The 12,451-nt window shown below is 45.1% G+C and overlaps 1 protein-coding gene across 1 annotated transcript; it reads left to right on the top strand.

Moving 5' to 3' along the window:
• Nucleotides 1-374: 374 nt before the first annotated feature.
• On the top strand, nt 375-8,825 carry CBLN2 (cerebellin 2 precursor). The gene is made up of 5 exons (XM_053396628.1): nt 375-765; nt 1,057-1,117; nt 2,409-2,956; nt 6,498-6,617; nt 7,155-8,825. Exons 3-5 carry the CDS (start codon nt 2,609-2,611, stop codon nt 7,350-7,352), a joined length of 666 nt encoding a protein of 221 aa, XP_053252603.1. The 5' UTR covers nt 375-765; nt 1,057-1,117; nt 2,409-2,608; the 3' UTR covers nt 7,353-8,825.
• Nucleotides 8,826-12,451: the final 3,626 nt, after the last annotated feature.

Raw genomic sequence — 12,451 nt, 5'->3', positions numbered from 1 at the left:
TTGATTGCAGGAGGTGGAGAGGGAAGAGCGGGGGAGAGGGAGGAGGCGAGAGCTTAATTGAAAGTTCATCCTCCTCCTGTTCTCCCCGGGAATCCCGCTCCCGATGCTCTTGCTCTAACCCAAACAATCCAACCACGTCCACAAGGCACGCTCCATCCCTTTAATTCCAAAAGCCCCGTAGAGAGCATTCTGTAGGCAACGGCAGCGAGTGCCACTAGGTGGCGCTCGCCAACCACTTTTGGAGTTAGACCGCTTTCCGTTCCGGCCAATATAACGCGCCTCCCTCCTGTCCTCGCACACCTAATTCTAGACTTGATAGGGTATCCCTGGGAAAAGGAAAAGGGGGGGGGGGGAAATAAGGGGGGGCTCGGGAACCAAAGTTAATAAGGCATTTGCGCCTAAGCAACCCCTGTGTCCTGAGATTTCTTTAAAGCGACAGCCCCTGTTCCCCGCTCACACGCTACAGCTGCCCCTCTCTGTCCAGACCAGAAACGGAACTTCTGTAAACGAGTGACTTCCACGCCTCGTGACCGTGGCTGCTGCTTAGTCTTTTCCCGATATTTGCCAGCGTTCTTCTTCCGTGGCCGATCTTGACATTTGACGGTGGTCTGTGCGCAAGGGGAGGGCGGGGAGGGGAGGAAGAAGACATGCGGAGATCTACTTCTACCAGCTTCTGAGAGCGCGTTTCTTTTCTTCTTTTAAAGAAGACTCAAAAAGGATCGCTTCCTTCGTTCCGGGTGAAATTCAGCCTATGCCTGGCTCCAGGTAGCCGCTGTTTACAGGACATCAAGCGGGGGGAATTGACCGCGGGGGGGGGGAGGTTGTGTGTGTGCGCGCGCTGGAATTTGTCCAGGGCAGATCTGGGTTGTGTGTGCGCGCCTGTGTGTCATGCTCGAGTTTATCTGGTGTGAGAAGCAGTGGCGGGTGTGAATGTGTCTGCGAGAGGGTGGGAAGGAGGAAGGGAGGGAGGGGGTGATCTTGGCAATGGGCGGGAGAGAACGAGGCGAATCCTGTCTCTTCTGCTTGCCAGCCTAATCTCAGCTCATTTTCTCCAAGCAATACAACTTCGCGGACGGCAACCTAAGCCAAGCCCGACTCTCCACCATGGACCCTCCAGGTAAACCAGCGCCCCGCGCGCCAGACCCTTTCATTTTGATCCATTAAAAAAAAATCCAGATGGAGATAAAAACGGGATAGCAAAATTAGGAACTCGTAGGTTGGTGTATGGGAGCGGGGGGGGGGGGCGGTGTCCTTCCTGATGGGCTTTTTAGAAAGGGAAAGCGATGGAACGGGGTGAAAGGGGTTCCTGTTAGTGACTCAGTTCAGGTTCAACTCTTCCGGAAGAAACTCGGGAACTTTGCAGGTGGTACCCGTTGCATTCCCCACGAGAGTTTAAGGAACGGATTTGCTAAAACTGGACAGGGATGCGAATGAAAGCGGAAACGGCCTTGTGGACCAGTTGTATGGGGGGAGGGGAGTCGAAGTTGGAGCGGAGTTTATCAGCAATTCCAAGAAAGCAGACCTCTCCGAGTCCGAGGCACTGGGTTACATTAACTCGCGTTAAGCAGAAGCGCTTCCTTCGCAGATTTTGTTTTAATTACAACTAAAATTTAAGACGCGCTTGTGTTCAATGTTTTTTAAAAAGTTACATCTGGATGGGAGAATAGAACAAAAATGCCTAAGTGCTTTGGGATCGAGATAAAATGTCTGTGGTTATTGCCACAGCTTGCTGTGCCTGAGGAAAGAGGGAACCAGACAGGAGGTTGGGGGTTTCTTGTGTTTCGTGTGTGGAAACAAATCGTCTGCACCTCTATTTGTGGTGCGGGAAAGAGGTGCCGAGGGACCTCCCAGGTTGCTTTCCTTCGATTCCTGGCGGTGGGTGGGGTGGACTGGGTAATGAGCCCAGGCTTATTCAGAAGTGCCATTGTTGTCCTTTAAAAAAATAAATAAAGAGAGTCCGGCTCTTGCAACAAGCACTGCACAAGAAGCGAGATGTTGAAAGAGCCCGCCCCACCCCTTGCGACGCCCTCAGCTCTCGCACACACTCCAAAACGGGATCAGACGGGGGCTTGTGTGTCACTGTGAGAAACAGGGTGCTGGACTTAACGGGGCCGATGTTCTGATCCACTAGGACCTTTCTTAGGTTATGTGGTGACACGGTCCTTGGAGGGAAACAGAGCGCAGCTCGCGCCCGCCCCGTCAAGGTCTTTTTGCCCGGTTCGCCTTCTGCCGTGTGTCTGAGAGGAGCCCTGTCCCGCTCCCCCTCATAAAACAGACACCGAGTGGGTTTCTCCCCCCCCCCACAGGATGGACCTCGGGAGAGTCTGGCACTTTTTGTGAGGGGGGGGGGGGCGAGCTGAGGAGCTGGACTTTCCCGCCGCCTCACTTGGCTCTCTTTCGCCCCGCAGGCTGCAGCGCGCCTCCCGCCTTCCTGTGAGGCCGCCGAAGAAGCGCGAAAATTCAAGGCGGCGCCCGCTCGTTTCCCGCTCGCTGAGGCGCCCAGCCCGGCCGCCCTCCAGAGACTGAAGGCAGCAGCGCCCGGCCGTCGCCCTCCCGCCGCCCCCTTTGGACTCCGCGGCTGGACGGACGGGCCCCGCTGCGGCAAGACATGGCCGGGCGGCGGCTGTGGTGGCGGCGGCGGCGGGGGGCGCTGGCGGAGCCCGCGGGCGGATACTCCTGCGTGGCGGTGGCGGCGGCGGCGCTGGCCCTACTGCTCCTGCAGCTGCCCGGCGGCAGCCCGGCGGTGCCGGCGCAGAACGACACGGAGCCCATCGTGCTGGAGGGCAAGTGTCTGGTAGTGTGCGACTCCAGCCCGTCCGCCGACGGCGCCATCACCTCGTCGCTGGGCATCTCCGTGCGCTCCGGCAGCGCCAAGGTGGCGTTCTCGGCCACGCGCAGCACCAACCACGAGCCGTCCGAGATGAGCAACCGCACCATGACCATCTACTTCGACCAGGTCAGGCGCGCCAGCCCTCTCCCCCCTCCCTCGCGCCTTTTCCGGCCTCTCCTGGCCGTAGCCCCTCCCTCAGGTGACTACGCCCCGCCCAGGCGGCGCCGGCAAGCCAGAGTCTCCTCCCACCTGCCCACTCCCTCCCCGCCTCTACCTTGCACCTCTTTCTCCAGGTAAGCCCTTCCTGCCCCGGCCAGTCTGCTCTGGCGCCCCCTGGCGTCCAGAAGAGCCGCTCTCCACTTACTTCTTCCTCCTAATTCCTCGCCTTCTCCCGTTTCACACTTAGCCCTCGTCCTTTGTTTACTGTCCAGCTTCACTCGTTTTCCTTCCAGTTCTCCCCACTCCTAGCCCCATTGATCTGTCTCCTATTGATCCCTAACTCCCATCTTCTACACCACCACTCTCCCGGTCTATCCTTTACCTTGTTGTTGCCTTTTAGTCATATCCGACTCTTCGTGACCCCATGGACCAGAGCTAGTCCTGCTTTATTACCATTCCACCACAACTCCCTCCAGCCATGTCCTGTTCAGCAGTGACCCCCCTCAAGCTCAAGTTCTTTTCCCAAGAGCAATACATGGCCACTAACTGATGGCCCCTGCCTCTTCTACACCTTCAATATTTGTTTTGATCTTTCTCCACTCTTTGTGATGCCCTTCCTGCATCTCCCTCCTACTTCTTCACACCTTAGCTAACTGTAGGGTTGCCATATGTCCTCTTTTCCCAGGATGCATCCTCTTTTTTTCATGGGTAGAGTTGTCTTAGTGGTCCCTAGTTAAAAGTAGAAGTTAGCAAATGTGTCCTTTTTTTTGCTCTTCAAAATTTGGCAACCCTAGACTGGGCTTCTTCTAATGCCGTCTAAGTTAGGGATGGAGAGCTTGTGCCCACCCCCCCCACCCCCACAGATGTTGTTGAACTCCAACTCCCACCAGCTCTAGCCAATATGGCCCAGTGAACAGGGATGAAGGCAGCTGCAGCCTGTCACTATCGGGAGAGTCACAGGTTCCTCTTACCTGTTTTAGTTCCACCTTAGTAATTCACTGTCAGCAGTCTGACAGTACTTGTGGCTCATCAACTTCTCTATGAAACAATAGCCATCACTTCCTTATTTTTCTATTCTGATGAGTGTCCTTTAAGTGCCCCATCTAATGTTGTAGCTACCAACAAGATATCTTTGGGGGGCTCCTCAGTCACCCTGTTTTGAATAATTATAACCACCAGTCACCCTGTTTTGAATAATTATAACCACCAGTCTGTATTGCCAACAATATAACATCCAATTCCAATTTCTCCAGAGAGGTGGCTCTGGGATTTCCTGCCTTCCCTTATCTAGTCAGGCAAACCAGACAGGCATGCATAGAGCAGCAGCCTGGGGAAATCCGCAGAATTTGGGTGTAGTGCAGTGAGGGGACAGTGAAGGCACTGCAAGCTTAAGCTTTGCCTCTTGGCTCATTTGAGGAAACCTACATGCTTTTAGGATTGCTCTGTCTTATTGTTCCAGCCTAGGAAGAAAGAAGAGGGATGCACTGGGATTTTATATAAAACCTTCCAAGTGAAAATCATTCAGGTCATTTAGACTTGTTCAGCACAGATTATTTGTTTCTGTTTATGCATCCATCTGTCTGAGGATTGCTTTCTAATCATGATTACATATGTATTCTGTTATTTACCCATTGTGTTCCCCAGCTATTATAATCTTCTAGAAAAAAATATTTTGACATAGATTGGCAGAATTTTTTTTTGTAGAATAATTCTATTGTCACCTTGCTTGTAGAGCTGTATAATGCTAGACACTATATACATACAGTTTTGTTTATAAAGTTTTTTCCTCCCTCTAATTCCATGATGTGTTGCCTTAAAATAAGAATTGTAGTGTTGGTTGAATAACTTAATTTTTTTTTAGCAATGAATGGGATTCTAGTTTCACAAATTCTTCTTCTTTCACACTTTTGTATATGAGTTTTGAATCTGGACTAGATGAGCTCTGAGGTTGATAATCTTATTTAAGAAGGATAGCCACAGTCTTTCACCAACTTCTGCATAGTTTTTACATTAATTTGTATATATGCGTACACACACAGGATATTGTGATACATGCTAGAGATTCTGAACAAGGAAGTACCTGGCAGTCCAAACAGAAAAATAACCATAAGAGCCAGAATCTGTGGCATTGCACCACTGAGCTTTGTGTGCAGTCTTAACCGTTCTTTGTTACAGAAAAGACAGCAGGAAGCTATGAGAGCTCTGCTCAGATGTAATAATAAGACCCCAGGCAAGTTGTTGCAACCAGTTACATGGGAAGACAGATTAGGCAGAAGATTTCAGATCTGATTCTGTAGGTAATGCAAATATCAATCATGCAAAGAACTGTAAACATATCTTTGGAATGTTTTCTAATTCTAGGCCTGCCATGAGGTTGCCAGCCCTCATTTACATTTCTTTAGTTTAGTGTGACTTGCCTTTAGCCATAAGGAGCCATATTGGAGCTTGCAAATTATTGGGACAAGTCCTTTCCTCGTGGTGGTGGTCATTACCTTTCTATCCTGCCTTTCCTCCAAGGAGCTTCAGGTGGTGTACATGGCTCTTGCTGTAATGGTCTCCTCCCCATTTTATCACCACCACAATATTGTGAGGCAGATTATGCTGAGAAAGAGATGGTGACTGGCTCAAGGTCACCCACTGAACTTCATGGGTATTTTAACCTTGAATCCCAAGTACTAGTCCAGCATGTTAACCACCACACTAAATTGGCTCTCTCGTGGATTCATTGCTTTCTCCTTCTTTTGTTACTCTGTAAGAGGCCTTTGAAACATTCATAACTTGGCTCAAAAGACCATTTTCCATTACCCTAATTGGCAAATTGCACTCACTTTTACCACTAAGTCCATGCACTAAGTTCTCTGCGGGTTAAAATGCATCCTCCATACTTCTTTGTTCAAGCCTAATTGAATTAGTCCCTGTGCTTCAGGATGGGGTAAAGAGACAAAAGAGAATGAGGGGTGTAAATTTCAGAGAGAGGGGGGGGGAGGGAGAGAGAGAGAGGGGTTACTTATTTAAAATTTGAACTCCCTCCCACCGTTCCATCACATGTGACATGACTAAGTCTCATTTTGTTTCGCATTAACATCACAGGCCCCAAGAGAGACAATTAGTTTCAATACTGTTACATGAAAATGTAAAATCCTGGGCGGATTTGTTTAATGGGATCTTTTCTCCCTTCGTTTTGCGTGTCTCTCAGCAATGATACATTACATTTTCTCCTCTGCTGTGAAGACACAGGCTGCCATCATGATCCTTTCATTCTCTCGAAGAGGCATTGGGTGCACCACTGTGTAAATCAATCAGCTGTCTGAACCAATCCTTTTAAAACACCTTGGAAAGTTATTTCGTTTCCCTGCAGTCCGTTTTAATTGTGCAGCAAAATGCCTGTGGCTTTGCACTGCTTGGGCAGCCGGTCGAGAATTCTCCCTGTTTCTCCCCCCACCTGACCTTCCCCATAATGAAGGCATGACCTAATTCCCCCCTCCCCTTTCATTCTTCTTTTCTCCAGGTATTAGTTAATATTGGCAACCACTTCGACCTGGCTTCCAGTATATTTGTAGCGCCAAGAAAAGGAATATATAGTTTCAGTTTCCACGTTGTGAAAGTATATAACAGACAAACTATCCAGGTATGTACTCTTCACTGGGGAGGCAGTATTGTTTTGGTTTTTTTGCAAAGTAGCTCACATAAAGGCTTGTGACATTTGAATATAAAGCAAAACGTCTCAAAGGAAAAAAAAAATCATGCAGTTACTGTTATATTAATGTGATCTTATTTCAGCAGAGCATTTTATGAATATGCTATTTTATCCATAAACTGCTAGATGCACCTAGTTCCTTCAGCCAGCATTACAGTTCCCCATCCCCACACTGGGCTAGCTGACTGGGCCATTTGGTAGAGAAAGTACAGGTGTATCAGTCTGAGCCAGGTTTGGAGCAAAGTGGTGGGTCATTTTGACCTTACACCCCCTCCCACTGCACGAGATATGTCTACCGCCTCCTACTCTGTTTCCCCACCCCCATTTGGGATCCATGCATGTGGGAGACTCACTTATATACTGGGTTGGAATTTGGTATGTGGGTGTGTTATATTGGGATGTAACAATGCAATTTTAAAAACAAACACTATGCAAGACTGCTGATGTTGAATTTCTTTTGAATTGTAGGTAAGCCTAATGCAAAACGGCTATCCAGTGATTTCAGCTTTTGCTGGAGACCAAGATGTCACCAGAGAAGCAGCCAGCAATGGGGTCTTGCTCCTTATGGAAAGAGAAGACAAAGTGCATCTCAAACTGGAGAGAGGGAACCTCATGGGAGGGTGGAAATACTCAACCTTTTCCGGCTTCTTAGTCTTTCCGCTATAAAGGGATGTCAAGGAGAAGCCTGATTTGCAAGCTGGAACAAGGATCAAATCATTTTGGAAAAACATACACACACAAGATCCCTCCTCCCTCTCCCAGAACTTGGCTAGACACGCCAATAATTCCAGCCACCCAGTCAGACTGCCATCAGAGAATAATGACAAACCTTCTTGATGCCACTGTTTGCTTTGACTCTTGACTGTTCCTTGGGAAAACCTGCAGCCCCGATTAGTTTTAGATGACAGTGATCTTTAAAAGAAACAAAATTATCAACCTGAGCAATTTGTACCTGTGATTGTAAAGTCAATTTTGGATTTTATTGTTGGGATCATTGACTTTCCTCCCTTCATTCTGCTTCTGTTCCTGTCCTGAAGAGACATGCTAATTGGGACCACATAAAAGTAGTCCAAGGCTTACCCTCAAAGCCAGAAGAATCTGATATCCAATGAAGTGTTCCTGCGATGCTTTCTCTTTTTGTGTTTGTATAGTCTTAAAAATATACCAAGACAAAAATAAGAATGGCTTCAATTTCAAACCTGTATCTTCTGGGGAAGGGATTTTATTTATTTATTTATTTATTTTGGACATTACTGTGTCAAGAAGTGCTTTATCCAGTGAAGCAAATTTTGCACGATTGGAAACTACTTTATTTTGTGTTACTTGTGTTTTCCATCATCATTTCCCCCCTCGTCTGACTCTTTTTGTGCTAAAGAAGCAATCTAGATCGATCAGTAAGATAAAGCAAGCATATATATGCCCTGTAACTTGCAGAGAAACTAACCAGTGAACTGTTCTGCTTGCACTATTCAGCTGATCTAATGGAAGCATTTGTGGAGATTGAGGAAGACTTTGCACAATCTGATCCTTGAGTTACATTCTGGAAAGGAAATGACATTTCTGAATAGGTCTGACATTTCTAGACGCTGTTCCAGAAGGCTGTGAATATCTTCTTTGAACATACCGTCAATTATTTCTTTGCATTCCTGGGAGTTTTTTGGTGCTTTCCTGATCTTTATTTGATGGATTTAATTACTAATGCTTGAATATGCAGTGGCTTGGCCTCTTTGAGTGTTCCAACAAATTATCTTCCCTTCAAATTAGGTAAAAACAGATTTGCAGTGAACTTGCCAGGATCCAGCATACATCAACAGTTGCTGTTAGTATGTGTGACAAAATCAGGGATGTCAAAAAGAAAGAAAGAAAGAAAATGCTCTGAAAGCTTACTATGGTTTATGTGGTTTAGCTATGAATACAACAGAAATTGTATATTTTATTTTATTTATTTTATTGATGCTTCCCTGTTAGCATCCAAAGACTTTTGAGTAGTCTTAATCCAATACTGTATACCACAAAGGTCATTGATTCCAAATGATAAAAGAAGAAACCTCAGGTTGAATTCCAATTCACCTTCTATGTGTCAATGTAACCAAAATGCTGATGAACTTTAGATTCAGAATAAATGGGGTTCATGTCCAACTTGGCTTCTTTTTCGCTTTCATCTAAGTGTCAAAAGTGACTGTGCAATGCAGGAAAAGTGCTCAACAGTTGATTCAAGGAAGTCATTAGGGAGAATTTTTTTTAAAAAAATGTTGTGTGTGTGTATATATATATATATATATATATATATATATATATATATATATAATTGCTAAGCAGCTGGGTAGCTGGGTGGATGGGGATTTTATTTATTTCTTGTATTAGTTCATTTCCCCTTTCTCAAGGAACAAATGAAATGCAAATGATGTTTGCAGAATACAAACAGTAAACAGATTGCATTGCATGTTGGAATTATGGTGGACATGTTTTCATTGTAAAATTATCATTAAAAGGTCACTGTCAGTTAAAGAATATTCTTAAAAACAATTTCTCTACCTGTGTTAATTATAGCACTTTCAATTTTATTTTTTTTAAAGAATATTTCTAAAACCGGTTTGTGTTTTGATCTCACCACTCACCACCATTTTTGTTTCTCAACTGCCTGAGAGGGTCCAGTAAATCTAGCTAGTATTGGCTTTGTGTTTGGAGTTATTTCTAACTCAAACCCTGTACAGGTGATTCCCTACCATGTGCAGCATTTGATAAGAATCATACTTGTTTTTGGCATTTCTGAATTTGTGTATTTCATATTTGCATACAGCTTTGCATGCATGGAGTCTGGTATATGTAAGGCCCTTTACCTTTGCTTTTGTGGTGTGCAGACTGTATGGATAGGGCCCAACCACACTGGAATCTATGCATGCAGCTTCCTATGCCAATGTGAAGTTCAGGGTTGAGAAAGGTGGGATGGTACAACCTCAATCCAGTTCTATTTATAGGGAATGTCCAGACAGGGCTTTAGTTTCCGTTGCATTATAAAATAAATTGATTTCCCCCATTCCCATTGCTTATTGCTTTGTGGGTTCCCTCTGTCCTGTAAGCAGCGTTTCGATACGCTCCGGCTTCCGTCACGATATTTTGTTGTGCCAGAAGCAGTTTAGTCCTGCTGGCCATATGACCCGGAAAGCTGTCTGCGGACAAATGCCAGCTTCCTCGGCCTGAAAGCGAGATGAGTGCCATAACCCCATAGTCACCTTTGACTGGACTTACCGTAACTTTCCAGGGGTCCTTTACCTTTTTAACCTCTGCCCTATATTTAGTGCCAGTCTAATGAGGCAACTTTAAAAAACTATTTCACATTTTTTCAAAAAGCAGTTTGTAAGGATTGCAGGTAATAGTGCATCAAAATTCTTTTGCATAGCATTTTACTTATGTGCACACTATGATTTGGTTAAAAGAAAACAAATCTGAATGCAACTGCAGGAACAATCACATATTTCTTTTTTTGAAGGATGTAAATTGTAAGCAATCTTTTACAGTGTGTCTAACGCAGAGGAAGGAAATAAATAAATGCAATTCAAGTACAGAAAACTGTGGCAAATTCTGTAAAATACAGATACTTAAGAGAGGGACAATAGATCAGTTCTGCTTTGGAAGCAACTAATTAATTTGGTGTTCTACAATTTCAGAATAAATTTGGATGAGGAGAATTTAAGAAGCATTTAAAATGCATTCATTTTCTTCAGCAATGTATTTTTTATTGCAGCTACTGTAGAAAAGACTTGAACCACAAGTGGTGCAGGTGAGTCAGAGTTTGAAAAAGCAGCTTGGTGCAAAACCATTTATGACAGGAAAAGGTTGCTTTTTATGGAATGAGGGTCATGCCCTTTATTTCTCCTTCACTATATAACCAAATTATCAGAATAAATAAATTACCTATACAGGCATGACCAGAATTTAATTTTCTTTATTATGAACAGGATATGTAGACAGGCAGATTTTGAATTTTATAGGCTATATATAAATCCATGAATAAGTGATACTTCTGGGTGCTATTTTTTTAAAAAAATGGATGTTAACGCTGTCATTTCCTAAGTAGCGAGGCATGTTTGGCTTTTCTTGTTTTGCTGTTAGTGGCCTGTCTTGATCTGTCTGTTACTGTGTCAGAAATTCAGCCCCACACCACAGAAGATGTGTGAAAGTGTCACACAGCCAGATAGCTGCAAGTTAGGAGACCAGCCATATGCAGCTCATTTATGCTGGAGATTTCAGGGTTGGTTGGGAAGCAAGAACCCTAATTTATACAGATCCAATTCTAGCTTAAGGAGGCAGGATGGTTTGGTCTAGCAGAATTATTTTCCCATGTGGTGCTGGTGAGCAGTGGCATAGCTAGCTGCTCGGGTGCCCGGTTCAGGGGCGTGTCCTGCAGCCAGGGCGTGGTGATCTGCACTGATGGGAGTGTGGCAATCCACCCATGGGGGTGGGGCAAGCCTCTCTGATGCTTGAAGCCTCTCCGCCGCCTGCCCCTCAGCTGTAGGGCAGTTGAGGGAGAGGCAGTAGGCAGAGGGAAGTCCCATGCTGCCGTTTCAGGCAGCGTGGAACCTGCAGGTGCCTAAGCCACCTCACCACTCCTAAAAAGTTTCGTGAGCCCAATTATTATTTTTAAACTCATTTTGTCACCCCCCCAGTGATGATATCCGGGGTGAACCGCACCCCCCACAGCCCCCTTCTTCCGCCACTGCTGGTGAGAGCCTCGCTCACTGGAAATCAGATTAAGTCATGATTTTATGTGATTTAATTGAGAGCTTGCTGTTTGTTGAACAAAGATAGCTAGTTCAGCATTGATTTTGAGAATGCCTGGGCTGAAGTTCAGGCCGTCTACGATGCCAATTCTTTTGATAGAGCTAGAATGTACATTTTTAAAGGAAGCTTTGCCCATAGCTACTTGCTCAGAGCATGTAGCAATTTCTTTCAGGTAAGTATCACAGAAGGGACACTGCTCAGGCTACTCTGTGACACAAAGGGGAAAGACAGGTGGGTAGACCGGCAACAAAAGAGTAAAGCCTATCATCTGAATGTGGCTATTGGAAACCCTAGCATTTGTCATTGAGGTCCTCTCTGAAATAATTTATATGTATTTATAACAGTACTTCATCCTACCTGAATTTGCCATGATCCATATAGTTTGGATGTCATCTCAGCTCCCTAATCATATCTCCAACCTTTGGATAATTTAGATTGTATTGAAAATGACCATATGTTGGCTCTCTGAATCATTATCATCTTATCATATCCAGTGCATGCATGGGCTTGTTCAGCTAATATTGACAAAACTGTTCTGCAAGAGTGTGGATTTGTGATGACCTCAGTGTGGCTGCTCTTTGGGGGTTGGGGGAATGAACGTGTGTTATTCTCCCGTAGAGTCACATAGCTATGCAGGGAACAGTCAGTGGAGCTGTCAGCTAACAAATCAATTTTAGTTGATTAATCATCTGCTTTTAGGGCACATATTTATTTCTGAAGCTATTTTGCCTATAGTGTGTGACAGTAATAGGGAATGGAAAAACAAAATATTATAGGTAACCTTTTCTTCTAAAACAAAACATTTAAAATGGCCTTTTCTTCTAGGATTATTGATAGTATTTGTTGTTATTTTGTAAGTTACCTTGATTTTCTTCAATATCACAACTTGGCACCTGTTATCAAAGCTCTAGGAACAGGCAGTCCATCAATTAAATGAGGCAGAGTTTGCCTTACAATTAGGCAAAGTTTAGATTATTAATTAT

Source organism: Podarcis raffonei, chromosome 7 (genome assembly GCF_027172205.1).
Source record: "Podarcis raffonei isolate rPodRaf1 chromosome 7, rPodRaf1.pri, whole genome shotgun sequence".
In the NCBI taxonomy this organism is placed as follows: Eukaryota; Metazoa; Chordata; class Lepidosauria; order Squamata; family Lacertidae; genus Podarcis; species Podarcis raffonei.
Note: the sequence above shows the minus strand (reverse complement) of the source record. Positions and strands in the feature narration are given on the sequence as shown.